Here is a 27,213-nt window from a genome sequence, read left to right on the forward strand (position 1 = left end):
TATAAACATCAAAATAAGTTGTAATAAAAGAAGATGGTATTTCTGGAATCTTGCAAAACTGGTTTAATTTTATTAGTGTTGCTTGTAGTGTGGTATGGTATTACCTGTGCACTCTCCAACAAATTCCAAAGGCACACGGAGTTCTACAGTTGTATCTGGGTACTTAACAATGGAGGGGTTTTTGTGTAACTGAAATCTTGCTGTAGTTAGTCTTCCCAAGTGTTGGGAAAATACAAAAGGTGTTCATTGTGTTCAAGAAGAATTCAAATAGTTCACAAAAAGTAGAGGTATTTGTTGACATATCTATCTGGTTTTTTTTAGAACTCCATCAGTGGCGAGAGATATTGATGATAAATCCAATGATGGCCGTGAACCCTTTATTGACAGCATCAGGGCATCAGAGGATTCCACTGGTTCCCTCACCATTTGAACCTCCAAGTGTGGACAGGTATTTCTCTTCAATACGATATTCCAGTCAAAGGAGAAAATGGATATTATTAAGGTTTCAAATGCTGTTAATCCCAGTGTTGTTTTATTGTCTAATGTTATTTCAGGGAACTGTGGTGCAATAAATCTGCCGGCCACATCTTCAACAAACTTCTCATCTCTTCCCCTTTGAGGCCTGCTTGACGTCCTCACTCAGCAAATAGCTAAGGAGCACTTTCTACGTGACAGGCATCGCATAGGTGCAAACGTGGATGTAGTCTGCTAGGGCTGTGGTAGCAAAATACCACAGACTGGGTGGCTTAATTTTATTTCTCACAGTTCTGGAGGCTGAAAGTCCTAGATCAAGGTACTGGCAGGTTTTGTTTCTCCTGAGGCTTCTCTCCTTGGCTTGCAGACTTGGCTGCCTTTTTCTCTGTGTCTTCACGTGCTTTTTCTCTGTGTGCAAGCACTTCTGGTGTCTCTTCCTCTTCTTATAAGAACACCAGTCTTACTGGGGCGCCACCCTTAGGACTTCATTTAACTTTAATTACCCCCTTAAAGGCCCTGGCTCCAAAGACAGTCGCATGGTGGGGCAGGGGTTAGGAACACAATTCAGTCCATAACAATTGGGTATCCTGGATTTCCTGTGATAGAGCAATTCTTTCTTTGCAATAAAAGTGAAGTTATCAGTATTTTGGTTGTACACTCTGGCAGTTTCCTGTCTTCCCTTCTTTTGAAGATATAGTCTGACATTCTGAGGAGAAAGAAAAATTCAGTATTTATGCTTGTTCATGGAGCATGAACAAAAGAGTTGGACTTCTAGAGACCACTGAAGTGTGGAGAAATAAATTGTCCACCCAGGTAGTCACTGATCCCAGATGGCAAAACTCAAGCCACAGTATGTTTATCAAATGAGGAAAGAATGTTGTGGTCAAGAATGGAAAATCAGACATTGGTACTGATTTGATTGGATCTTTTTTTTTCCCTGACATCCCTAAAACTTCCCTTTCCTGCTTTCTCTGTTGTGTTGGCAGCTGAGTTAGTCCTTCCTTAGTAGAGCCCTTCCTCCTAAGCTTTCTCATCATATTTCTACTTAAGCCAATAGAGACTGCAGGACTTTTGTACTTCATTTTGGGAAGAGATGATAGAATCCCATATGGCAATAAAAAAAAACTCACTGTCTATGCAATGGAAATTTTGTACAATTCCATTCATTTTACCTAATTTGTATCTTTTTTTTTCTTTTATTTTTTAACATCTTTATTGGGGTATAATTGCTTTACAATGGTGTGTTAGTTTCTGCTTTATAACAAAGTGAATCAGTTATACATATAATGTTCCCATATCTCTTCCCTCTTGCGTCTCCCTCCCTCCCACCCTCCCTATCCCACCCCTCCAGGTGGTCACAAAGCACCTAGCTGATCTTCCTGTGCTATGCGGCTGCTTCCCACTAGCTATCTAGTGTATCCATGCCTCTCTCTCGCTTTGTCACAGCTCACCCTTCCCCCTCCCCATATTCTCAAGTCCGTTCTCCAGTAGGTCTGTGTCTTTATTCCTGCCTTACCCCTAGGTTCTTCATGACATTTTTTTTCTTAAATTCCATATATATGTGTTAGCATACAGTATTTGTTTTTCTCTTTCTGACTTACTTCACTCTGTATGACAGACTCTAGGTCTATCCACCTCATTACAAATAGCTCAATTTCGTTTCTTTTTATGGCTGAGTAATATCCTAATTTGTATCTTTTTCCCTAGAGATTTACTGCCTCCCACTGTAGCTCCAACTGACCCAAGACAGTTTTGTGTTCCTTCCCAATTTGGATTCTCTGCTCTACCAAATGCAAATATGCCGAACGTGCTGTCCAGTCATGTCTACTCAGGTATGAGCGACAGGTGGCTCTCGTCTGCGGAGCCACTGTGAACTGGCTTGCTGCATTAAGCTTGCCATCAAATTTACTGCCAAATTTTAGAGGCAAAACTGTATGGTGATTATACTTGTAGTTTCTCTAATTACTACCTAGGTTTAAATCATGGTTCCACCACTGTGTAACCAAGTGTAAGTCGCTTAACTCCTCCAACCATCAATTTACTGATGAATAACATGAAAATCTGCAATTACTATCTGTCTTATCTTACAGGCAGGAACTGATGAGGTCATGAGGAGATGAGGTCTGAGAGTTAAAGGCCCTGGGGCAGTTTACATATGGCCTGATAGGCCATAGTGAGGACCTGCCTTTTATTCTGGGGAAGAGGGAAAGCTTTTGAGGAGTTTGAGCAAAGGAATGACATGGTCTGACTTACATTTTACCAGGATCACTCTGGCTGCTGTGTTGGGGACAAACTTGATAGGATTAAAGTTCTGGAGTTAAACTGATGGGAGTTAATGGGCTATTAGAATAGTCAAAAGATTATGATGGATTGGCCCTGCATGGTGACAGTAGGAATGGTAAGAAGTGGCTGGATTCTGTAAATACTTTGAAAGTAGAAACAACAAGATTTTCTCAGAGTTTAGATATGAGATGTGAAAAGAGGAGAGGTGTTAAGGATGACATCAGAAATTTTGGCTGAGAAATGGGAAAGGTGGAGTTGCTCTTCACTGAGTTGAGGAAGACCATGAAAGCAAGAGTTCTTGGGGTGGGAGGGATATCATAGGCATTTGAGATGCCTAATAGACAATCAATGGGGGGATGTCTGGAAGGCAGCTGAAGTCCAGGGAGGACTTCTGGAGACAACCTGGAGATATAATTTTGGAAGTCATCGGGATATATGAGACTAGATGAAATCATCCATAGAGTGGGTTAAAAGGATGAGTTACAAGTTAAAAGGATGATCCCTGGGACATACCAACAGGGTCTAGAAGATAAACGGAGATATAGAAAAAGCAACCACTGAGGTGGGAGGAAACCCAGGAGAGGACGGAGGCCTGGAAACCAAGGGAAGAAAGTGTTTTAAGGAAAGAGTGAGCAACTGTGTCAAGTGTGCCACTCAAAGGCCAAGTAAGATGAGGACCAAGAATACATGATTAGATATAGCTTTGTGGAGGTCATTGATGATCTCGATAAGAGCAATTTCAGCAGAGTGGTGTCAGTAAAAACATGAGTGTAGGGGCTCAAGAGGGAATAAGATTGAAGATCAGATTGATGCATCTCATCTCCCCCAAACTATATTCAGTGAGTTTCTGTTTGTCCCTGCTCTCCAGTTCCAACAACTCTGAATACTGAGTTAGCCGAAAAGTTCATTCGAGTTTTCCATGTTACAGGAAAACCCAAGTGAACTTTTTGACCAACCCACTAGATATGAACAATGTGAGTGAAAAGCCTGAGACAGAAAGAAATAAGATTGGTGCCAGGGCCAGTGAAGACACTGGCCTGCCTGGACTTAAGCATGTTGTCTGCCACAGTGCATGTGGCTCCACTTCGATGAGATTGAGCAGGGGCCAGGTCTGAAACTAGACACACCCACTGGAGTGTGACAGGCCCATCAGCTGAACCTGGATGGTAGCCCCATCTGGCAGCAAGAACCAGGTTAAATCTATAGCCCGAAGTTACAGGCAGCAATTAAGCAGGCCAGTGAAATAGCTGCATTGCTGACTCAGAAAGAGCTGCTTACTGATGAAGAATCCAGAAACTGCCAATAGTTGGATACAAACAGGCAGGTTGACAACCTGTCCCAGGAACAGAGGTCAGTCTCCCACCTCAAGGCTGATGTGTAAGAGAGTAAGCAAGGGCAAGGTAGGGCCTCAGTCCTATAGAAACCGAGCCACTAAGTAAGTTAGCAAAATAGGGATTAAGACAGGGATCTGTTTCAAAATTTGGGATGTTAGGTAGGGAGTGGATTATTACAACAGGACCAGCACTAAGTTTGATGTCAACTATTTGGGAAAGAGAAAGAAACTTGAAATAGGTTTGATGAGTCCACATTTCATAGGGTGCTAAAATCCAGGTAATGAGAATTGTACCCTCTACACTGATCTTCTCACATGGACATTCTCTGCATCCTTGGGCATTACCCCGTGGGTTGGCAGTCTTATGCATGCCAGCTGTCTCAAGGAGAATATCTCAAAGGCCCTGAACTATAAAAATATAGAGGTTTAGAGTCAGAAGGATTTTTAGAGGCCACGTCATCTAACCTCTGAATTTTACAACTGAGAGAGAATCTCTTAAAAATAGATACAGTATGGTGTATTTCAAGATAGGTTATTATTAATAGGAGTTAAACGAGCTCTGCTAGCTTGGTACAAGGCAAGTATAAAAACAGTTCTAGCCTTCATGATACTTGCCCTCTTGTTGGGGAGAACAGATTTACACAAGTAAAACTATCATTGAACAAAACTCTGTAATAAGTATAATTTGTGCATCTGTTATTGTTACAGTGTGGTCTGTAGACCTATGCTGGTCTGAGAAGTGTTTGTACAAATAAATGCATAAACAGAGAGTAAGGCTTAGAAACTTTCACAGCAACCTGACAGGGTAATTTTATGTCTGTTAATCTAATCGTTTTAAATTGTGCTTGTACTTGTTCTTGTTTTCATTTCAATTTTCTAAAATGTCATTTTATGTATTTTTTGAAAGTATTGGTCCATGATGGGTTGGAAATTTTAAAAGAAAAAAATAGTCCTTCACCAAGGGATGGTTTGAGAAGCACCAGCATAGACTCTAAGTGCATTAGGAGTCCAGAGAAAGAAAAAATCAATATAAGCATGAAGTTACCAGGCAAGAATAGAGCCTTGAATTCTGATGATGCTGTCATTACCTTAAGACATATTGGAAGGTTGACACAGAATGTAATTGCTGTTCAACTCCATTGAAATTGTTTTGTAAAAAGTATTTTCCTCAGCTACACCCAAAAGTCCACGTAGAGAGCTTCATATTTTATCCACTTAAAACACTGTATTTGGGGCTTCCCTGGTGGCGCAGTGGTTGAGAGTCCACCTGCCGATGCAGGGGACACGGGTTCGTGCTCCGGTCCGGGAGGATCCCACATGCCGTGGAGCGGCTGGGCCCGTGAGCCATGGCCGCTGAGCCTGCGTGTCTGGAGCCTGTGCTCCGCAACGGGAGAGGCCACGACAGTGAGAGGCCCACATACCACAAAAAAAACAAAAACAAAAAAAAACCCACTGTATTATTTCCAGGGATTTCAGTGCATAAAGAAGCACTTAGTTACTTTTTTTTTTAAGGTCAGCTAATTCTTTTCTTCCAAAAAAAAATTATCAATATTTACTGAAAAAGCAAGCGATCAAGAGATCCACAGTTAATTTCATCTTTTTCCTTTTGAAGTATGGTAGGGAAACATTGCCAGTCATGAGACCCATACTTAAAGAAAAAAAGTATCTGGGGAATTCCCTGGCAGTCCAGTGGTTTGAACTTGGTGCTTTCACTGCCAGGGCCCTGGGGTCAATCCCTGGTCAGGGAAATAAGATCCCGCAAGCCGCAAGGCGCAGCCATAAGAAAGAAAAAAATTATCTGGTGTTATCATGCCATCACCAAAGTGACTCTAAGATTCTGAACAGCTATGAACTGATACCATTTCCAACACTGTGCTCAGTTGGTGGTTTTTTGCAGATACTGTTTTAAATCATTATATTTTCTTTCATTATTTTCAAGTGAATGTTGTTAATTTGTTTGTGGGGTGGGATGGTGGTTTTCTTGTTTAAGGTTGGGGCATTTTGCCACCTGAATCCATAAAGGCAATGGCTAGAAGGAATGAAATGATTCAAAGGCAGCATACTGCCAGGTAATGTAACAATGTTGTTTTATTTTCTATTCATTCACTTGTTTGTTTATTCATTTGTTACATATATACTTTTCTATATATTCATTCATTTATTGTATTTGTGTATTGTTTTTGTATATATTGTTATATTTGTGTATATGTATTCACTGATTATATATACACACACACACACACACACACACACACACACACACACACACACACACTGATTACTTTCAAAAAGTATTCCAGGAATATTACAAAAAGAAACATATACAAACATGTACACAGGTTGTTTAAGGATAAAAACAAGATTAGAAATTACACAGTGAAGCTAAGTCTGCAGATCACAGTAGCTTGTCAATGTCTCATAATTAAAATGCCTAGCTGTGATTCCTTTGAAATTCATACTGGCATTTCTGTCTTAAATGACTTCAGTTCTGCTCAAAGACAGGAGCCAAGCTTGCCAATCCCACTTCAAACTATGCCATTAGAGCCCAGACAGCCCCCTGTCAATCTAAAAGTGGCCTTCAACAGCCAGGAGAAACACACAGCAGTGATGACTAGGTTATTGCTGAACATTAAGGGGTCCAGGTGATGACCAATAAGCAAAGTAAAGTAAGCAAAAATACCAGCAAGTTTTCCCCCCTTCTCCCTTCCCCAACCCTTACCACTGGCATTAACTTTAACAGTTGAGACTTCTGTGTTTCTTGAGTCTCACTAAAATTGTACTGTAAGGTTTAAAAACTTCTTCCCAAAACTTTAATTTCTTTGAGGATTAATCTCTGGCAAGAAACTAATGCTGTGCTGCATTCTCCCCATCCCTGCTAAGATTGTCACATCCATTAGAGACAATGCTCTAAAGACTGGCCTTAGACTTCCATTGTGAGATTCAGCCAAACCCTTCACCTCTGATCTTACTCCAGACTCTCCTTCCCAGTGGCTGTCTGGGAGATTCGTGTTTACACCTAACAGACTTCAGATAAGTAGCATAAGGACTCAAAAGAAAAGCAGAGGTGCTACAATAGGGAAGGCAGAGGGCCATTAAAATGATATTTCTAATGGTTTTGTTGGGTTTATAAAATATATTGTTCTGTTTTTAGGATGGAAATGGAAATGCATGCCATTTACCAACAAAGGAGAATAGAAAAAGTTAATTCCAAGGGACTAGCAGGCCTAGGGATACCATTCCTTTATGGCTTCAGTATCCCAGCTGGCCCAGCCACCGACCATGGCAGGAGCATGCTCCCTGCCAGTGACCTGCATGCTCACAGAAGCGCCCTGAGAAACTTTCAGGGAAACCCCATGCTACTGGCAACCGGTCCGCACTTTCTAGAGAGCTGGGGGCAGAAATGTCGTCGTCTCAGGAGAGGTACAGGGAATCAGAAAGTTCTAGACAGTGACACCGAGAGTTCTAAACGTGGAGTAGAAGAAAAGCCCCTAGGCCAAACCCGTGCAATTCCCTGTGAAGAGAATGAGTATGCAAAAGACCCAGAAACAGACACTCTCAACGATCACAAGTTGGGTGAAACCGAAGAAAAGCCATCTACAACTCTTGCCCACACCTTTGGAGAGCTGGAGCGCGGCCATGGAAGACCCTGGGGAGCTCATGGCACTCCCCTGGAAGAAAAGTCCTGGGACGATGGGAAGGAGAAGGCTTCAGAGCAGGTTTTGGCAGCCTGTGGTGAAAAGAATGAGGTTTACCCGCCAGTTCCTCGACCATCTCTGCCAGGTAGGTGTCCAGGGGCTAATCCTCAGGAACCGCAGGTCATCAAGTCCCTGGAGTTATTACATGGTGAGCTGTAACCACTGTGTTTCTTTTTATCCTCCTTTTTCTTGATCCTACTTAGAATTACCTCCTCTTGAAAAATTTATCACATTAGTTCCAATCAGCCATAACAGTGCAATGTATCTGTGTTTATATATTTGCTATATAGAGAATTTTCAGCAAAGGCTAGGAAGGTAAATATGAGCAAGGATGGGAAAGCCTACCAGAATTTTTAATTAACATTTTAATTTAATTTTTGATTTAATCTAATCTCTTCAACACAAAACAGAGGGGCTTCTTGCTTAAAAGTATGAATTCAATCTCCCCTGTATTTAAGTGTAGAAAAAATAATTAAACAGAAGCTCTTTCAGTGCTCACTACTGCTATGATACTCTCTAACCTAAGAGTATTAACACACTACCCCCTGCCCCAAAAAGACACACTGAATAGTTTTCAAGAACTTCTTTAGATAAAAAATAGTTTAAAACTGGAACTTCTTTAGATAAAAATATTTTAAAACACAGGGATTTGGATATGTGTAATCTAGCCACCATACCGACTGCTTCCCTGACAAAATATTAATTTGCCATTTTGATGAAGATGTAGCTAAATTCTCACATGGCTTAGAGAGCATGATAAATCATGTAACATCATAGAACATGGTAGTATTAATCTGGAGAATGAAATCCACAGGGTATTTCTATTGGAATCTGAGAGAAGCTGGAACTTTGTTTTCATTTATGATAAGGTTGTCATTAAAGATCCTTTAGAGGAAGAAAAGAAAGGAGGTAGCTAAGCTTTTTTAGAAATCATCTCTCAGTAACTCTATCTTTTAAGGGGGTTATGTGTAGATCTATGTAAAGGGACTGCTCTGTGGTAATAGAACATGAGGAAATGAATGTAACTATACATGAAACTGTACTCTTAGCTTCCCCCTTTTCCCACAAAATAATTTTCTTTCTGTTTTAAAGGAACACATGTGCTTCTTACAATCAAGGAAAATCTATCTTTGGATGAAGATATTCAGAAATGGACCGTGAATGACGTGTACAACTTCATTAGTGGCCTTCCAGGTTGTTCAGACTATGCTCAGGTGACGCAACATTTAAGTATTTTCTTAAAAGTTAGACACTTTGAAATATACTTCCTTCATAATGAGTTCTGTTGAACTTGATTTTGACCCCAGAGAGCATTCCTAATAATCTCTCCCTTTGTATGTCATTGGCTCCCCTGGAACAGAAGCCTCTGATTGGTGGAGCTTGGGTCATGTGCCCACCCCAGCCTCAGGGGAGGCTGGGAAAGCCAGTGTCTGGCTTTAGTTTCTGTCCCATCAAGGCTCCTGAGATGTGGAATTCTCCCAGAATTAGGAGGTTCAGAGGCCAAACATCCAAGAGAATGAGAGGTATCTACTGTATTCCCTGCTCATCCATTTAGCAAACATTTGGAGGCATGTACTTCTGTATCAGAAGTTTTAGGCTACTCATCATACATAAGAGAAATATATACTTTATTCTAAAAAGGACAAGAAGGAAATACATCTGCAAAGTTGGAAATTAACTCTTTTAAAATTCCATTTTTATTCTGGGGCAATATATAAAAACGCCTACACACATAATTTAATCTGGTAGATAAATACTATTTTTTAAATTATAATGAACTATCAGGACAGTTGCAAAGTAAAACTAGCCTCACTTATATGGGAAAATTGGAGATAAAAATGGTGGGTTGCCAAGTTTTTGAAGTTTATGTCAGTGCTACATTTTCATGCATATAATTTACTTTTTCAAGTGATTTAATAACACAATTCCAAGCAACAATGTGCCTACTAAATCTGGTATAACTATCTTTGGTTTATATTTTAAAGTAAAAGAAAGCAAGAAAAGGACATTATGATCTAACTACATCATAAGTAACTGATGTTAGAGATAACTTTTTTCAGATCTCATTTTGTGATATTTTCTTCAGTGTAATGCTGTTAATTTTTTTTTAATTTTCCTTCCTCCCTCCCTCCCTCCCTCCCTCCCTTCCTTTCCCTTTCTCTTTTTCTTCCTTTCTTCTTTTTATTGGACCAATGGAAAAGTCATATAGAGTAGTGATTAAGAGTATGGCTTATGAAACCAGAAAGTACAAGTTCAAATCCTGGCTTTTCCACTTTCTGGACATGTGACCTAAGACAAATTGCCTCCCTCCTCGGTGTCTCGGTTTTTTCATCTGTAAAATGAGGATAATAGTATAATACATTTTCAAAGGATTGTTGTAAGCATAAATGAGTGCCTGGCACTCAGTAGATTCTAATTTCATCATTACCTCAGAGGCTTCTAGAGAAAGCAGAATCTCAAGTTACTTATGAGGCAGGTTGTATTCTTCAAGTCACCTACTTTGTCCTTTTGCATACCTGCTAAAAAAATTTGTTCTATTTTTGCCTATTCAATGAGTATAACCTTATTATTTTATTACTAGTCATTAACCGTGGGTAAGTCACTTTTTAAATGTATCTATGCCGCTTTTCAAGTGGTACAATGAAGTTACCAAATTCTGATAGCCAGAAAGAAGCAACCCCATGTATAACGAACATTTGATTACTGACTTCTGATGGATTGAATCTGTTGGAACTCACTATTTTTAATCAGTCAGTGATTCACAGTCATAAAAATGCAGTTTATAATAACCACGCTTGTAATAAATAATGTTACATGTATTTCATACTTTATAATCCCAGATGTTCCCTTATGGGTATAAAGAAGTCACATAAACACGAAGACCCCAAACTTTGCTGACTCATTACCTCTTACCAACAGGATGTTGGTGCTTCCTTCCCCACCCCAAGAAGTGGTACAGTTATTTCTAGGTGTTTCTCAAATGTGTTTAGGATCAAGTCCTGCTCTTGTTTCCTCACTAAAGTCAGTTCCCCTCTTAGCAATTGCTGGTGACCTCAACAGCAAGGATGCCACACTCTGCTGGGCATGACCAGGCTGTGTTCAGTGACGGTGTTCTGTACAGAAATGGGGAGCACCCCCCTGGATGCAGCTGGGTGCTGTCTGAGCGCAACAGGCTCTGAAGTAGCACTGCTTGTGCACAACTCTCACAGGAACCCTTGTCTGCAATGTGCCATCCGCTTTTACTCACAGCCCCTGGGACTACTCAGGGCCACACCCCCTGTCCCCTTCTCTGTCCTCTTCTTCCTCACCTCTGCCTTAGGTGCAGCAACCTCCAACCACCCACCTTCTGCAGGTAGAAAAAGGAAATTCAGGAAAAAATAACCGCAGTGAAAATCCAAAGCCCCTTGCAAATGAAATCTTTTAAATAGCTGTGAAGAGAGGATGGGTGGTTCAGCCATTTAGGGACATCCAGGATACCCTGTAACACATTTTTTTTTGTTCAAAGTCAATGTCTACTTCAAATACGTCAGCAGTGAAAGTATTCTCTCTAAAAATAAATGAAATTATTAAAAATACATGCATATTTATATCATGCACTTGGCCCAGACTGCTCTCATGAGAATGAAGTGAGGGTATCTTCTGAATGACAGAGGCATGTTCTGCATCCTTGCCTCAGGCCCAGGGTCCATCCACCAGGACTGAAGGTTGGGCTCTCATGCATTTCAGGCCCTGGGTGCCAACCTACCTCTGTGTGAAAATTTATCTCTGTGATTTCTCCTTTGGATGATCTCTCATGGTCCCTTCACTGCTCAATGGAATCCCTACAAAGGAAGGAGAAATTAGGTAAATTTTCTACCATAAATATAGGTAACTATTTTTATCAGCACTCCTTTTGCTGATTGGCAGTGGGGTTAAGCAGGGAAAATTCTGGATCAGAATCATGACCTATACATTATTTTACAAGTTCTCTAACAGGCAAGCTATGGTTTTTGGGCAACTCACTTAACCTTTTCTGTGCTGGTTCTCTCATTTACAAAAAATCATAATAGCGCCTACTCTTTATTGGCAACAGACAATGTGCCCGGCACAGTACTAAGTAAATTATTTAGATTGTCTTTTAAATTTTATCGACACCATACTTCTGCAAAGGAGATATTAGCTCTATTTTGCAGCTGAGTAAAGCTGAACTTCAAGGTGGCTAGAGGACTGCTTAAAAAAACGCGTGTGTGACTCCAAATCTAGCTCTTTCCATCATAATTACTCTACGTTGAGGATATCGGGCCATATGATTTTCGGCCAAGGGTACCTGGGGCCCTAGGAATTCTCAAAGGTGGTAGAAGGTATGCTTAAGTTATTCAAAATATTTCAAAACAACAGACAACCTAAGAAATATCATACATTTCCCCAAAATAAGGCTACAGAGACTAACCCAAACTGTCCACTTTTTTGCTTTGGCCCAAATTAAGTTACTTCTATTAGCCATTCTACAATTTGATCAGTTAAAATAGGAAAAGAAATAATTACTTAATTAATATAGTTTGTAAATAACTAAAATCTGTTAGAACACAAAGTCCCTGGTACAGAAGTTTCCCAAGAAGAATCCAATTTTCTGCTGGTCCTGAGGCATGCCCTCCGAGGCACGGAACACACAGTGGAAATGGGACAAATATGGTTCCTCTTCTCACGGAGCTTGTAGTCCAGAAGAGGGGCACCGTAAGGGATTCCACGTCAGCGTGACCATGCTGGAGAGGGCAGCTACGGGGCACGGTAGGAACACACAGGAGGACCTTACGGTTTCCTAGAGGAAGAGGCATCGAAAGTGAGACCTGACGGTGAGGAGTTTACCACCTGAGGGGCAACAAGGTGAGAGGGAGGCAAAGGAGGAATTTCCAGGTGAGGACCAGAAGCCAGAGAGAACTTAACATGGTTGGGATTTGAGAATAATTTTTAGTGGCCAGAGGCCAGGGCCAAGGTGGGAAAGGTGAGGATGGCAGGATAGGGGACTGAAGAGGGAGAAGGGATCAGGCCACAGAGACTTGAAGGATTGTGACTTCCTCCCGGAAACAGTCTAGGTTTTAAGGAGGAGTGGCGTGCTTAGCTTTGTGTTTCAGAAAGGTCGCTCAAGTTGCTTTCATGAAAATAGGTTAGGTCTTAAAAAAAAGACATTTAAACAAAGCTGACATCTTTTGTGTTTAATAAGGTGTTTAAAGATCATGCAATTGATGGAGAAACTTTGCCATTACTCACAGAGGGACATCTTCGAAGCACTATGGGCTTAAAGCTGGGGCCGGCATTAAAGATCCAATCGCAGGTAGTGTGATTTTTCGTAACTAAACGTGTTAATGGTATGAAGCTTAAGAGAAATATGTTACCTTTATCTTGTTGTAACATTAACAATACCTCTTTATTAAGCTTTTTCCCTCTGTGGTTGGGGACATGATAAAAGTGAGGGAACCTGAGGGCTTCCTTGGTGGCGCAGTGGTTGAGAGTCCGCCTGCCGATGCAGGGGACACGGGTTCGTGCCCCGGTCTGGGAAGATCCCACATGCCGCGGAGCAGCTGGGCCCGTGAGCCATGGCCGCTGAGCCTGCGCGTCCAGAGCCTGTGCTCCACAACGGGAGAGGCCACAACAGTGAAAGGCCCGTGTACCGCAAAAAAAAAAAAAAAGGGAACCTGAAAACTTTGGATGGGGCATTGGTACACGTTCCTAGTTTTGGTTGGGAAGGCACAAAGCAGTGGTGTGCTGGCCAATGTTTAACAACCTGCTGTCTTTAAAAATGAACCCCAATTCGTAGCATTTGTCAATTTCTGTGGTGTCAGTCCTCCCACCATGGCTGACAAACTCCACATGCAGTGTCACTGAATACAGAATTGGGAAGAGATGCACAGCAGCTCCCCATTTCAGACTATCTTCACCATGTGGATAGCACAAGTGTAAACAACCTCAAGAGCAGAGATAATAATAAACAATTATAGTAAAATAAGTAGGTAAAAATAATTAAGTGATAGGTTTGGGGTATTTAATACTTTAGTTTGCAATATAATATATCTAATTGTAACTTTATATAATTTAATTTTTAATAATGGCATTTTTAGCAATTAGCTTGCAAATTTCCTAAAATTATAACAATTGGTCTCAAGAGCTGGAACAAGCCAGCTCCAGAGCACCACTTCTCATCACTACCTCCACTGCTTCATTCTGGTCTAAGGCACTGTCTTCTCTCGTTGGATTACTGCGTTAGCCTTCTAACTCTTCTCCCTGCTCTGCCCTTGCCCACCCAGAGCATATTCACACAGCAGTAAAGAATGATTCTTCTAATACATGAGACAGATCATGTCACTCTTCTGCTCGAATGTCTGCAATAACTCCCCATTTCTTTCAAAGTCCAAGTCAAAGTCCTCTATTATTTGCAGTCCTCTCCACCCATCACCACCCTTGCCTTCCTGACCTCATCTTCTAAGTCTCTCCCTGCCAGTTACTGCTTTTGTCAACTCACCTCTGGATGCTGTTCGAACATCTAGACAGGTTCCACCTTCACACTGTTCCCCCCTCTGCCTGTGATGCTCTTCCCCCAACATCCTCATGCTTTGTTCCCTCATCTCCTTCATCTTTGCTCCACCAAACCATCTCAGTGAGGTTTGATTGGCTCACATTACTTAAAATTGCACACGACCCAGCCCCCATACATACTACATCCCTTTTCTGGTCTTCTCTTTTTCCCCATAGCACCCATCACGTTCAGTCACACAATATAATTTATTTATTTGTTATATTTATTTTTGATTTCCCTCTGCCCCCACTAGAATGTAAGCTCTGTTAGAGCAGAGATCTTTATCTGTTTTGTTGACAGATACAACCTTAGAACGTGCAAAACCCATAATAGGTCAATAGTTATTTGTTGAAAGAGTGAGTTTCCTAAAAGTCAAACCAAGAAGCCTCAACTAATTCTTTCAGAATTTATACAGTACTTTACTTATTCACAATACATGCTTAGACCAGGAGCTGAGTTTCCAGAATGTTCTTCAAAAACCTTTTTATTTTTCCTAAACTTTTCAGGGTAAAGAAGTTCTTTATTTCTAATGCAAATACTTCAGTGTTTCCACTGATGTTCTTTTTTTCAACTTCTTATTTTGGAATAACTTTAGATACAGAAAAGTTGCCAAGATAGTACAGAGAATTCACCTAGCTTTTCCTAATGTTAACATAATACATGACAGGGCACATTTGTCAGAACTAAGAAATTAGCACTGGTACAATGTAATATTCACTTTTAAATGATTGATTTTTCTTTCGTGAGGAAACTGTACCTCTTGGAGTGCTTACAATAACACTGCGGTGTTTCCTCAAATCTGATTTTCTTTGGCTTTGGTTTATCACTTTCGTTGCACTTTTTGTTCTGTTTTGTCCTTAGAATGTGGCCAACCCCAAGTCATTCTTAATCTTCTCCTCACTTGCTGCTAGCATTCGTATGCTCCTATCTGATACATATAAGTGCTTCCATGCAGCTCAGCTGAGCTATTATATCCCAGGCCCCATCTACCAGCATAACAGGACAGGACTCCCACAGAAGCTGGGGGTGGGGGGGAGGTGGAGGGGGAAGGTCCAGCTGATGCCAGATGTTCAACCAAGCAGAACAGTTGTAGAGTCCTTGGGATTGGGAATTTCCAGGGGTCCCATTGAAGCAGGAAAATTGGAAGGTTCTGAGTAACATCTGAAAGTCCCAGAAGGTGAGCAGGCAGGAATCAGTGGATAACAAAATCTCAATCTCCAAAATGGGAATCAAGGGCAAAATTCCATTACAGCAAGAACTGCTAAGAAGAAGGAAACCTACCCTCCAGAACAGAAACGTAGAAGGTAGACCGGGACTGAGCACACAAAGGAAAGGGGTAGGAGAAGAAAAAGTTACTGGAATTTGAGAAAGATATTATTAGAATGGCGGGAGCTGGGGGTTTGAGCTGTAACAATGTGAACAATATAGAAATCTCCTGGGTCCCACTCGGCATCAGGTTTGTGTAGGAGCCCGCTGGTTAGTACTAGGGCACCAAGTCCCAGCGCAGCCTTATTTATGTCTCAACACCAAGCCCAGTGAAGGCCTGTTGTGTGCTAAGGTTCTAAAGAATTCCAGCCTCACCTGGAGGAGGACAGGCTGGGTGTTGGTGAAGGTGAAGTAGGGTGTCTATGGGAACCCTTGTGGGACCATTGGGAAAGGAAGAGCTAGAGTGAACTCAGAGTAAAATAATTGTGTGCAGATCAACCACAGCAGAACCAAGAACAGGAACTGGTAAGCTCCTACCACCTTGATACCCAGTTTTACAATGTAAACACTATGATTCTAAAAGAAAAAGCCCACCACATCCTAGAATTGTGTCCTTCTAGATGTCCCATGCCTGAAATTACCTCAGCCTCCCTGCCACCTGTGGCTTAGCAGAATATGCTGTGTTATTGAAAGAATTCATAGATGTAATTACTATATTTTGTCTTCTAAGGTATCTCAGCATATGGAAAGTATATTCTACAAGAAAAGTCTTTCACTTCCTACCCACACGAAACAAGCATTCAATCAACCAACAGATACAAACCCTCTTTTGGATTTTAATTCCTGGAGTGATACACTGGACGTTCCTTGTTCCCAGGATATGATCATTCCTAAAAGAAATGAGCGAGATACTATGAGAAATTAAAACCCTCACAGAGCAAGAACAGTCTTAATCGGTTTTCTGAAAAGTCTGGCATATTCTGAAGGGTGTGCGGGGGTTTCCCAGGACCAGATGGCGGATCAGAGGGAGAGAAAGCCCACCCTCCTGAGGTCTCTGGGAGGAGGCCTTGCCCAGGCTTCCTGAGGTGACCACATCACAAAGTGGCTGGAGGCGTATCCTTGGAAGCAAATACTAAATGAAGGATAGAATTTGCAAACATCAAATTTGTATATATAAAGAGGTGTATTTCTTTTTTTTTCTTCCAGTTTTATTGAGATACTATTGACATAACAGCACTGCATAAGTTTCAGGTGTACCACATAATGATATGACTTAAATACATCATGAAACAGCTATCACAATAAGTTTAGTGAATATCCGTCATCTTTTATAGATACAAAATGAAAGAAATAAGGTTTTTCCTTGTGATGAGAACTCAGGATTTACTTACTTAACAGCTTTCATATATAACGTACAGCATGTTCATTCTATTTATCATGTGGTACATTGCATCCCTAGTACTTACAGCTGGAAGTTTGTACCCTTTGACGACCTTCATTAAAGAGGTCTATTTCTGATTTTCAAAAAAAAAAAAGAAAGCTATAGTTGGATGTTTCCACGAGGATATCTGTGCAGAAGCCAGAAAAACAGACACTGAAAAACAGAGCTCCTAACCGTCTTCACTGGCTTCCCATCCCCCAGCCCAGAGAGAGACAGAGGCAACCCAGTGGAGCCAGAAGGAGGAAGAAGAGAAAGTGAAGTACAAAATAGAGAAATAGAGGAGCTGAGCACAAGGCCCCAGCTTTTCTCATGGCAGGCTTTCAGCCTGAAGGAAGCTGGAGAAAGGAACGGGCAGAAGCTCGAACCTTAAAGTTCAGAGTTCGACTGTTACTCAGCTTTTTCCTTCTGATATGAAACCATGTTATGACTAAAAACAACTGGAGGACTCCTTATGACCTGAGAGGGAGAGGAGAGGGCATAGTGACCACCTCCTACTTCACCCAAGAGGTGGGGAAGAGTTACCTCCTCAAAGCAGTACTGAACTGGCAAGATCGAGGGGAGACAATGACGGCAGCTTCTGCGCGTGCCCTGTGGAATCCCACTCGTTCAACTTCACATTGAACAGAAAGACTGTGAAAGGATCCGCAGGGAGCTGATAAGCGTTTGCTCAAGGAGGGTATTGGGTGACAGCGGTGTGAGGGAGACTTCTTACTATATATCCTCTGGTACATTTTAAATTTTTAACTATGAGAACGTATTTTCTGTTTTTAAAATTTATATTTAAAATAAACAAACTGGGACTTCCTTGGTGGTTCAGTGGTTAAGACTCTGAGCTTCCACTGCAGGGGGCACGGGTTCAATCCCTGGTCAGGGAACTAAGATCCCCCACGCCATGGGGGTGCGGCCAAAAAATAGAAAAAATAAAAATATAAACTGTGGTAGGCAGCTTCTAAGATGGATGCCAGTTACCCCTGCTTCCTGATGTTCATACCTTGTGTGATTCCCCTCCCCTTTGGGGTGGGCTGCAGTTATGACTCTTTCTAAGGGATAGAAGATGGAAGACATGACCGTGTGTCACTTCTGTGGCTTCTGTCACAGGTCCTCTCTCTCATTCTCTTTGGATTGCTCGCTCTGGAGGAAGCCAGCTTTTCTGTCTCCAGGCGGACCTGTGGAGAGGACGGTGTGACTGAACTCGGCAGTAGATCTTCTGAGGCCTGCCAATAGCCACGTGACTCTTCCCCAGATCAAGCCTTGAGATGACTATCCAGCTCCTGCCCACAGCTTGACGGCAGCCTTGTGGCTGACCCTGAGCCAGAGGCCCCCAGCTAAGCCGCTCCTGGGTTCCTGACCCACAGAAACTGTGATAATAAGTATGTGTTGTTTCCAGCCACTAATGGAATAATTTGTTTTGTAGCAATAGATTCCTAAAACAAACAAACAAATTGCATTGATAAACATAGGTAGCGTGCTTCCCATGTTCACTTTTTGATTTGGAAGATGGGCTTATGAAGTCATTTCCCCACAAGCCATGTTAGTTTAGTTGATCTTTGCTTTCTTTCATTTTTAATGTGAAAACAACAGGGTTTTTTCCTGACATAAAATTATATTATACTATCAAACATGCTTGTGGACCAAAGAGGGAGTATTGGTAACTTTGAGGGGGGAGAGAGAGAAAGAGAGAGAAAGGCTCAGAGAGAGAAATAATACTTTCAAAGTTCAAAATTTTAAGAACTATTTTGTCACATAACCTTTCACCTGCTGTAATTCCCAGCATATAAAAGTTTCACAAGGTGCCAAACGTGAGTTAACAGGTGTTATGGTGTGGGATAAAAAGAAAGCTTAATTAATACTTTTAGTGGCAAAGGGATCATGGGATTCCATCCATATGATGGCTTTTGAATTTCTTTTCCCTGCTAAATGAGTCAATTGAGTTGGTAACTGCTTCACTTGAACAGATGTGTCTCAATGTTACTCTAAGGAAAATGTCCTTATGTCATCCTGGCATGTACTATCACCAAAAAAAGCACTGTGCTTAATTTTAGAACCATGCATAAAAAGAGAACCACGTAAAGGAGGCTCTCCTCAGCTCTCAGCAGTCTTCTTTGGAAGAAAAGGAGACTGAAGTTGCTTGTCCACACTAAGATTATTCTTTCCAGATTCATGACTCTAGGGTACCTTTTAACAAAAGACCCACTTTAGTAATCAAAATTATTTTGAAGGGTGAAAACTTTACTCATATTATATAGAAACAGTTTTTAACTCTTCTGCAAATTCAACTTTAGTCTTGATTGTACTGTGTACCCTTTGGGAGAATAAAATAAAGAACAGCAAAAACAACAACAAAATTCTCTCTCATGTTTGAAAAACAATCACAATAAAAATGTGTTTGCTAAATAGGCTCTTCTGACTTATGAAACATTCTGTTTAGACAAGGGGAATAAACATCCATATAATGGAGTACTATGTAACTGTTCCTCTATGGAAGTATTAAACAGCTATTAAAAAGCAATAATAGAATTCAAATATCACCACTTTGCACCCCTAAAAACTAATGGACCTAAACAGTGATCATAAATGACTATTAACACCACAAAAAGAGAAACAACCAGACATTATATGCCTCCTCATGGAAGCTTATGAAACTGTTATGAATATAGCAAAATCCAAACTGGGGGAAACTGTATAGTAGAAATGACTTGATTTTCTTCAACAAATAAATTGCAAGGAGAAACAGAGAAAGGGAAAAGGGAAACCAATAGATTAAAAGATACTAAAGATTTAAATCACCCAGATGTAAAAGTTTTAGGAACAGGTGGTGATGATGGTGGTGCTACACTGTGAATGTTATTATTGCCACTGAACCGTACACTTTAAATTGGTTAAAATCACAACTTTTATGTTATATATATTTTACCACAATAAATTTTTTAAAGGTTCATATCACCAATACAATTATTTGGATGCCTATTGAATATATTGTTTAAAAAAAAGAGAAATAATTGGGGAAATTTGAACATGATTGATGATATTCACTTCTATTAAAGAATTATTGTCTGTTTTTTAGATGCAATAATAGTGACATTTTTATTGTGGTAAGAACATTTAACACGAAATCTTTCCTCTTAACAAATATTTATGTGCACAATACAATATTGTTAAGGCACAATGTCGTGTAGCAGATCTCTAGAACTTAGTCATCTTACCTAAGTTGTTTTTTTTTTTTTTTTGAGTTCTTATCTCTTAGAGATGTATACTGAAATATGTACAGATGAAATGATATATATTGGATCTGGGATTCGATTTTACTTGACCTACAATCTAATAAATTATCCACTTATTATTTTATGGAGCCTGGCAGAATACTCAAGACCCTTGGGTCAGAGACAAACAACTTTATTACTCATGACACAGTAAGCAGCACAAACATTAGCATACTTGTTTTGGGTCCCCTTGCTCTCGGTGCCACCGGGGTAACACAGATGGATGGCTGCACGTGCAGTGGGTTGCTTCACAGCTGTGGAACACTGAGTTTGGGGAACTCACTAGTCTTACAGCAAACAGTAAGAGCAAGAAAGACCTACTGTTTGTCCAGGGGTGGGAGTGGAGGGTGGAGGGGTGGGGAGGAGATGTTACCTCATTTCTAAAGTTACTGAGTACACAATCAACCTTGAGCAATGGGCCTGGTGAAAGCAGTCAGGGCCTTGGCATCTTGGTCCATCCAGCAAGATCTGTAGGAACTTAAGAGGCCCAAAGAAGAGTCTCTCTCCCAACAATATCATGACATGAATTTGCTTCAAAAAATCCATTGAGAAATGAGGGTTTGGTAAGTCAGTGGGAGTATAGTGAAACAAGTTTGGCCATGAGTCGATACTTGTTGAAGCTGGGTTGTGAGTATATATGAGTATATAAGGTCCACGGTACTCTTCACCGTTTTTTTTGTATATGTTTGAACTTTTCCACAATAAAAGTTTTTTAAAAATCTGTTTACTAAAGAGTTATCTTATACAATATGTATGGATTCCAATATTTTTTAATAAAATAGAATATGCAAAAATACATATGTTATTTTTTTTTTTTTTTTTGCGGTATGCGGGCCTCTCACTTTTGTGGCCTCTCCCGTTGCGGAGCACAGGCTCCGGATGCGCAGGCCCAGCGGCCATGGCTCACAGGCCCAGCCGCTCCATGGCATGTGGGATCCTCCCGGGCCGGGGCACGAACCCGTGTCCCCTGCATCAGCAGGCGGACTCTCAACCACTGCGCCACCAGGGAAGCCCTCCATATGTTATTTTTAATTTATGGAATATTTTGTTCTGCCCAATACTAAGAATATACTTCAAGCAAATGCTATTCCTCATTATGGTAAATATATACATTGTCATCTCATTACAAATATATGAAAGGTCTGTTTTATAGAGAGTTGTAGTCAATTTACTGTACTTCTCCAGCCTGTCCTCTGCCAAGTGAATGTGTCTTCACATAAGCCAACAACATGAGGTCCAAGGTCTTCAATGTATCTGCTAAGAATCCTGAGATGTCATTGTACAGCTGTGAAAAGTTAATCTCCCCAGGAAAGGTAAGAGTTCACTTGAACATCATTGGGTGCCATTTTGAAAAAAATCAGAATGCTTTTAGGTTGTGCATATATATTTTTTAAACTAAACTTCTAATGTATTTCACCACTACCACCCTCATTCCCTAAGGAATGGCTCATTCCCTAAGGGGTGGATTTTATTTTGCTAGTTAGAGTGACAAAAAGTTTACTGATTGTTTAATTGAATTAGATTATTATCTCTTTCATTTTGCTAAGAAGTTATTCTCATCAAATAAAACAAAAGCAGGGACTTCCCTGGTGGCACAGTGGTTAAGAATCTGCCTGCCAATGCAGGGGACACGGGTTCGAGCCCTGGTCCGGGAAGATCCCACATGTTGCAGAACAACTAAGCCTGTGCACCACAACTACTGAGCCTGTGCTCTAGAGCCCGTGAGCCACAACTACTGAGCCTGCGTACCACAGCTGAAGCCCGCACGCCTAGAGCCCATGCTCTGCAACAAGAGAAGGTCCACTGCATGGACCTAAAGTCTGTCATATAGAGTGAAGTCAGAAAGAGAAAAATACCGTATGCTAACACATATATATGGAATCTAAAAAAAAAAGAGAAAAAGAAAAAATGGTTCTCATGAACCTAGGGGCAGGACAGGAATAAAGATGCAGACGTAGAAAATGGACTTGAGAACATGGGGAAGGGTAAGCTGGGACGAATTGAGAGAGTAGCACTGACATACATATACTACCAAATGTAAAATAGATAGCTAGTGGGAAGCAGCCGCATAGCACAGGGAGATCAGCTGGGTGCTTTGTGACCACCTAGAGGGCTGGGATAAGGAGGGTGGGAGGGAGACGCAAGAGAGAGGGGATATGGGGATATATGTATACATAAAGCTGATTCAGTTTGTTATACAGCAGAAACACAACATTGTAAAGCAATTATACTCCAATAAAGATGTTAAAAAAAAAAAGCCACCGCAATGAGAAGACCGTGCACCACAACCAAGAGTAGCCTCCGCTCGCTGCAACTAGAGAAAGCCCGCACGCAGCAGCAAAGACCCAATGCGGCCAAAAATAAATAAATACATAAATTAAAAAAGAAACAAAACCAAAAGCAAGGATCTCAAATACCTTGTTACTGTAAACAAATTTATCACCTTTTTTCCTAGTTCAGGCTGCTATAATAAAATACTATAGACTGGGTGGCTTATAAGCAACAGAAGTGTATTTCTCACAGTTCTGGAGGCTGGAGATCCAAGATCAGGGTGCCAGCACGGTCAGGTTCTGGTGAGAGTCCTCTTCCAGGTTGCAGACTGCTGACTTCTCATTGTATCCTCACATGGTAGAACTCAGAAAGCTGGAGCAAACTCTTATGACCCTTCTTAGAAGGGCATTAATCCCATTCTTGAGGGCTCTACCTTCATGACCTCATGACCTCTCAAAGGCCCTACCTCCTCATACCATCACATTGGGGGTTAGGATTTCAACATAATTTTGGAGGAACACAGTCTATAACACCTTCATAGGCCCATTTTCTGTTAGTCTTCTCTCAACATTCTTGGGTTCTTTGATGTCTAAAACATTAGTCAGCAATCTCAGATGCCCCTCTGTGTCTTTTTGGGGTAGGGGAAATAGCCAAATTTCTGAACTTTTTTTTCACAGTTCCACTCCTATATAGAGAAGAGCTAATTTCACTTCAAAAAGGATGTTTCTCTCCTAATAGGCTGGGCCACGAACTGCCTTGAATCACAGACTAGAAATGCCTTTCAACTGCTCTTTGAACACTGCATAATGTCCTGTGGAAGCTAGAAATTTCAGTGCTTTCTATATGGGACAGGTAGATAATTTGTTGAACGCTCAACTTGTTTCTTGACATTTGTGAGACTAACCCAACCAGTTTTGTGAAGGAAGCACAATATTTGTTGGAGTTATGTCAAATGCAGTGCTGTGTTTTGCCTTGATAACAGAACTCTGCTGCAGTTATTTTTTTTTTACTTTCAAAACAGGTATGATAAGTGTTTATGAAAAGCATTTGTATAATTTAATAAATAGTGGGAAACAGTTCCCTGATATTTTCAAAACTTCAGTTGCAGACCTCTACTAGGGCAACACCTTTTTCATACATTTAGGTCCCCAGACACTGAATAAATAGAAACAGCTTCATTCCAAGCTGCAGAAAGAAATTTGGTCCATGTTAGGTTTTTTTTTATGAATTAGATGATGATCAGGTGGTTCATTGTGTTAATGAGATTGGAGTTATTATTGTAGTCTAATAGTTGGTTTAGAATCCTTTAACACTCAGCTTTTCCTAAATTATCATCTTGGCTCTTCGTGCTTTAACACCAGTGGCTACCACTAAAACCACTCATTTAATTGAGTAAACAAATAAATATTCACAGCACAGGAATCAGAATGAACCATCCCAAATCTGGTTGTATAGGCTGTATATAAGAAAGATATCAACAATTCCAAAGAATAAATCTATAAGAGGCAACATTTTTAGTCCTGGGAGAATATGAAAAAAAGTCTTTATTCCAGGCCTGATGACTGCTGCCATGCTAGAGGCATAAAAAAAATCATCACTCACCAGCCTTTGTCTACACTCACCAACTCTTTAGGTAAATCGTGTACGGAATAGATTCTAAGCATTGCTTCCGTCATAGAGAACTTTCCAAAGTGAATGGTCTGTTTAGGTTACTTCTTATAATTACTATCCCTAAAACACTTGTTAATTCATAAATCAGGTCTTTCTTTTAAAATTTAGGATGAAGAATAACAATAAAATGCAAGTATTCTTGTGAAGACTCACTTCTCATGTTTGAAATCTTTAATTTGAAATAATTTTTCAATTATCTTGTTTTAGGGTGGTGTATCAATTAGGATATTCTATGATGCAAATGACAGAAAACCCAATTCATACTGGCTTAAACTATAAAAAGGAGCTTGTTGGATCTTGTAACTAAAAAGTCTAAATGTTCAGCTTCAGGCGAGGCTTATCCAGCGGTTCAAATGATGTCAGCGAGGATCCAGTTTCTCTTTGTGCTGCCTTCCTTTGACTCCAATGTTAAGTTCTATAGAGGTGGCTTCTGAGCAGTTCCAGGGCCTCTTCTCCTGATAGTGAAATGCCTCTAGCAGTCAAGACCTAATATTCTCAAATCACAGGATAGAAAGGAAGAGCATGTCTCTTCTAATAGATTCAAACTCCTGGGAGTCACTCAGTTTCATTGATTCCTTTGGCTCCTGTGCCCAATACCTATGAGCTGGATACAGATTGGTTCATCCCTAAAGCCTGAATTTGTACATATATTTTAGCTCCTTAATTTTGTTTTTCATTTGTAATATCTCATCTCACTCTTTTGGGTATTAGCCCCTTGAAAGCAACTATGGAATCTAAATTTCTTGCACTATTTCAAAGTACCCACAACAATGAATGCTCAACAAATGGAACTGAATTATATGTAACAATGATCATAATGATCATTCTTTTATTTATGCACTGTCTCTAACATCCCAAAGTACTTTGTAAAAAATATGTTAGAGTCACAGGATGACGAATGTTCTCCATTGGGAGTGGGAGGAAAGATAAGTTAGAGTGTTTATTTATTCCTTGGGTTACTTGCCTGCAAGTCTGCTTTCCTCATAAAGCCCACAGCTCCTGTCAGGCAGCCCTCTCTAGAAACAACAGCTATGGCCCTTCCTAAGTTCCAGATTGTGGGAAACCAGCCCCTCCTCTTGTCATTTCAGGCTGGGGGATGAAAAGGTTTCCTGCTATTGCTAGTTCTTGTTGGTTTCCCTTAACCCCACTCACACCTGTGTAATTGGTCCTTCATTAAACTCTCCTCAATTATCTGGTTTAAGTGTGCCATTTGTGTCCTGCCAGCATCCTGACTTACACACACATACACTATTAGAAAATCAAACTCAAACTGCCTTAAATCATCAATGGAATTTATTGAATCATGCAGCTAAACAAAAAAGATGTCTTGCTTCAAGTCAGTGCAGTGGCTCAAATGACGGCATCAAGGCAATTAGAACTGGAAGAAACTTTATTAATCAGATTGTTATCTTGATTATAATATAATTAAATTTGTGTGCAGGAGGGATGAAAGGGTTTTTTTGGTTTGTTTTGTTTTTTGGGGTTTTTTGCTCCGTTTTGCACTAAAGAATAAGGAAAATAGTTTACTGGCCCAGTTGTTTCTGAATCCTATGTTAGCACTTTGTAAACATTTGAGATAAATAAATGAGAACTTTCAGAGGCCAAAAGCAAAACTAACTCCACAGAACTATATGGAACCTAAAGGAAAAATAATTGCTTCATCATTTTTATTTTTGCACATCATTAACTCTTTTATTCACAGTACCTGACACAGTCCTTACAGGGTAGGTTCAGTAAACTGATGGATGATGGAAAGTAGTGACTAGCTCTTTTCTCTCACGTGATGCTGGAGATGGTATAGCAACTGATGTACCTCTCTGTTCCCAAACGCTTGCTGGCCATTCCTGCCGATTTCATATAGTGGAGAGACTGCGGAAGACCAAGGGCACTACTAGTAAATGATTTATAGTAACCAAGGACAGCGAAACATGCACTAGTTTTAATTTTTTCAAATAAAAAGACTTTCACTCTGTACACAGTATTTCCAATAACACTATAATGTCAAAGTTAAAGAAAAAGATAACAAAGTATGCTTAAAAGTTTCTCGTTGTTTCAAGCACTTTGTTTTTCCCTGTGAACAATGGACAATTGTGCCTTTAAACTGAAATACTTGTATGAGATTTAACACAGCTGACTTTCTCTCAAAAAAAAAAATTCATCTTTTACACTTTCTAAGTTAGGAAAAGATTATTTAAATGTTTTTGATTCTTTCATTTATTTCTTTTTTAGGTAACCAGTGAGTGTGTCTCTGTTGTTCCATGCTATGCCAGTGACAGCAGTTTGTCCCTTATTTAGCATGGACAAGTATAACAATCAAGAGAGTAATGTGACCATGAGAATTAATGCAAAGCACTTGCTGCCCAAGAGGCAGTAGCTGGGGTAAGATAGGGCCATGGGAATACAAGAACAATGCCCTCCTCGTCCATGCTTCCACCCAGCCAGGGCTTCCCAGAAGCCAGACCTTTGGGGGAGGTGAGAGACCACCAAGGACACTTCAACCATAGCCCACTTGGCTCTTTGGAGAACCCACACAGCATGTCTTAGTCAATTTTTTAAATTAAAAATAACTTTTTTCCCTATTCCAAAAGCAATGCATGTTTATTATGCAGAATGTAAACATTTAAGATAAACAAAAAAAGAAAGAAAGAAGAAGGTAGGAGAGAGTAGCCTTTAATTACCTCTCTTAGGAATGAGCATGGTTAACATTTTGGTGTATACGCAAAGCTCACTCACTCCTTGTCTCCCTCTCTCTCTGGGATTTTACTATAAATATCCTTATACACCATTAATTTTATTCATCTTTTATTCCTCACAGAACCTAACACAGTCCTGCATGAGGATGTATTCAATAAAAGGATGAATGGCTGAATGTCCGAATAAGCTCCTTTTATTCCTGTGCTGCTGGAGGTTAAAATAGCAACTGCTGCACCACTCTCTTCCCATGTGCCTGCCAAAGGAGTATCAGGTATTGGGACTTATCTGAAACCATCAAGGAATCACAGTATTTGCTAACTCCACTAGAAAACCCC

General features: G+C 40.4%; 1 protein-coding gene across 1 annotated transcript; it reads left to right on the forward strand.

Moving 5' to 3' along the window:
• Nucleotides 1-329: 329 nt before the first annotated feature.
• On the forward strand, nt 330-19,253 carry SAMD7 (sterile alpha motif domain containing 7). Its single transcript, XM_004270569.3, has 7 exons — nt 330-448; nt 2,182-2,306; nt 6,081-6,159; nt 7,242-7,870; nt 8,878-8,999; nt 12,986-13,096; nt 16,272-19,253. The coding sequence occupies exons 1-7, from the start codon at nt 348-350 to the stop codon at nt 16,464-16,466; spliced, it is 1,362 nt and encodes a 453-aa protein (XP_004270617.3). The 5' UTR covers nt 330-347; the 3' UTR covers nt 16,467-19,253.
• The last annotated feature ends 7,960 nt before the right edge of the window (nt 19,254-27,213 follow it).

The sequence above is a fragment of the Orcinus orca genome, chromosome 5 (genome assembly GCF_937001465.1).
Source record: "Orcinus orca chromosome 5, mOrcOrc1.1, whole genome shotgun sequence".
NCBI classification, from domain to species: domain Eukaryota; kingdom Metazoa; phylum Chordata; class Mammalia; order Artiodactyla; family Delphinidae; genus Orcinus; species Orcinus orca.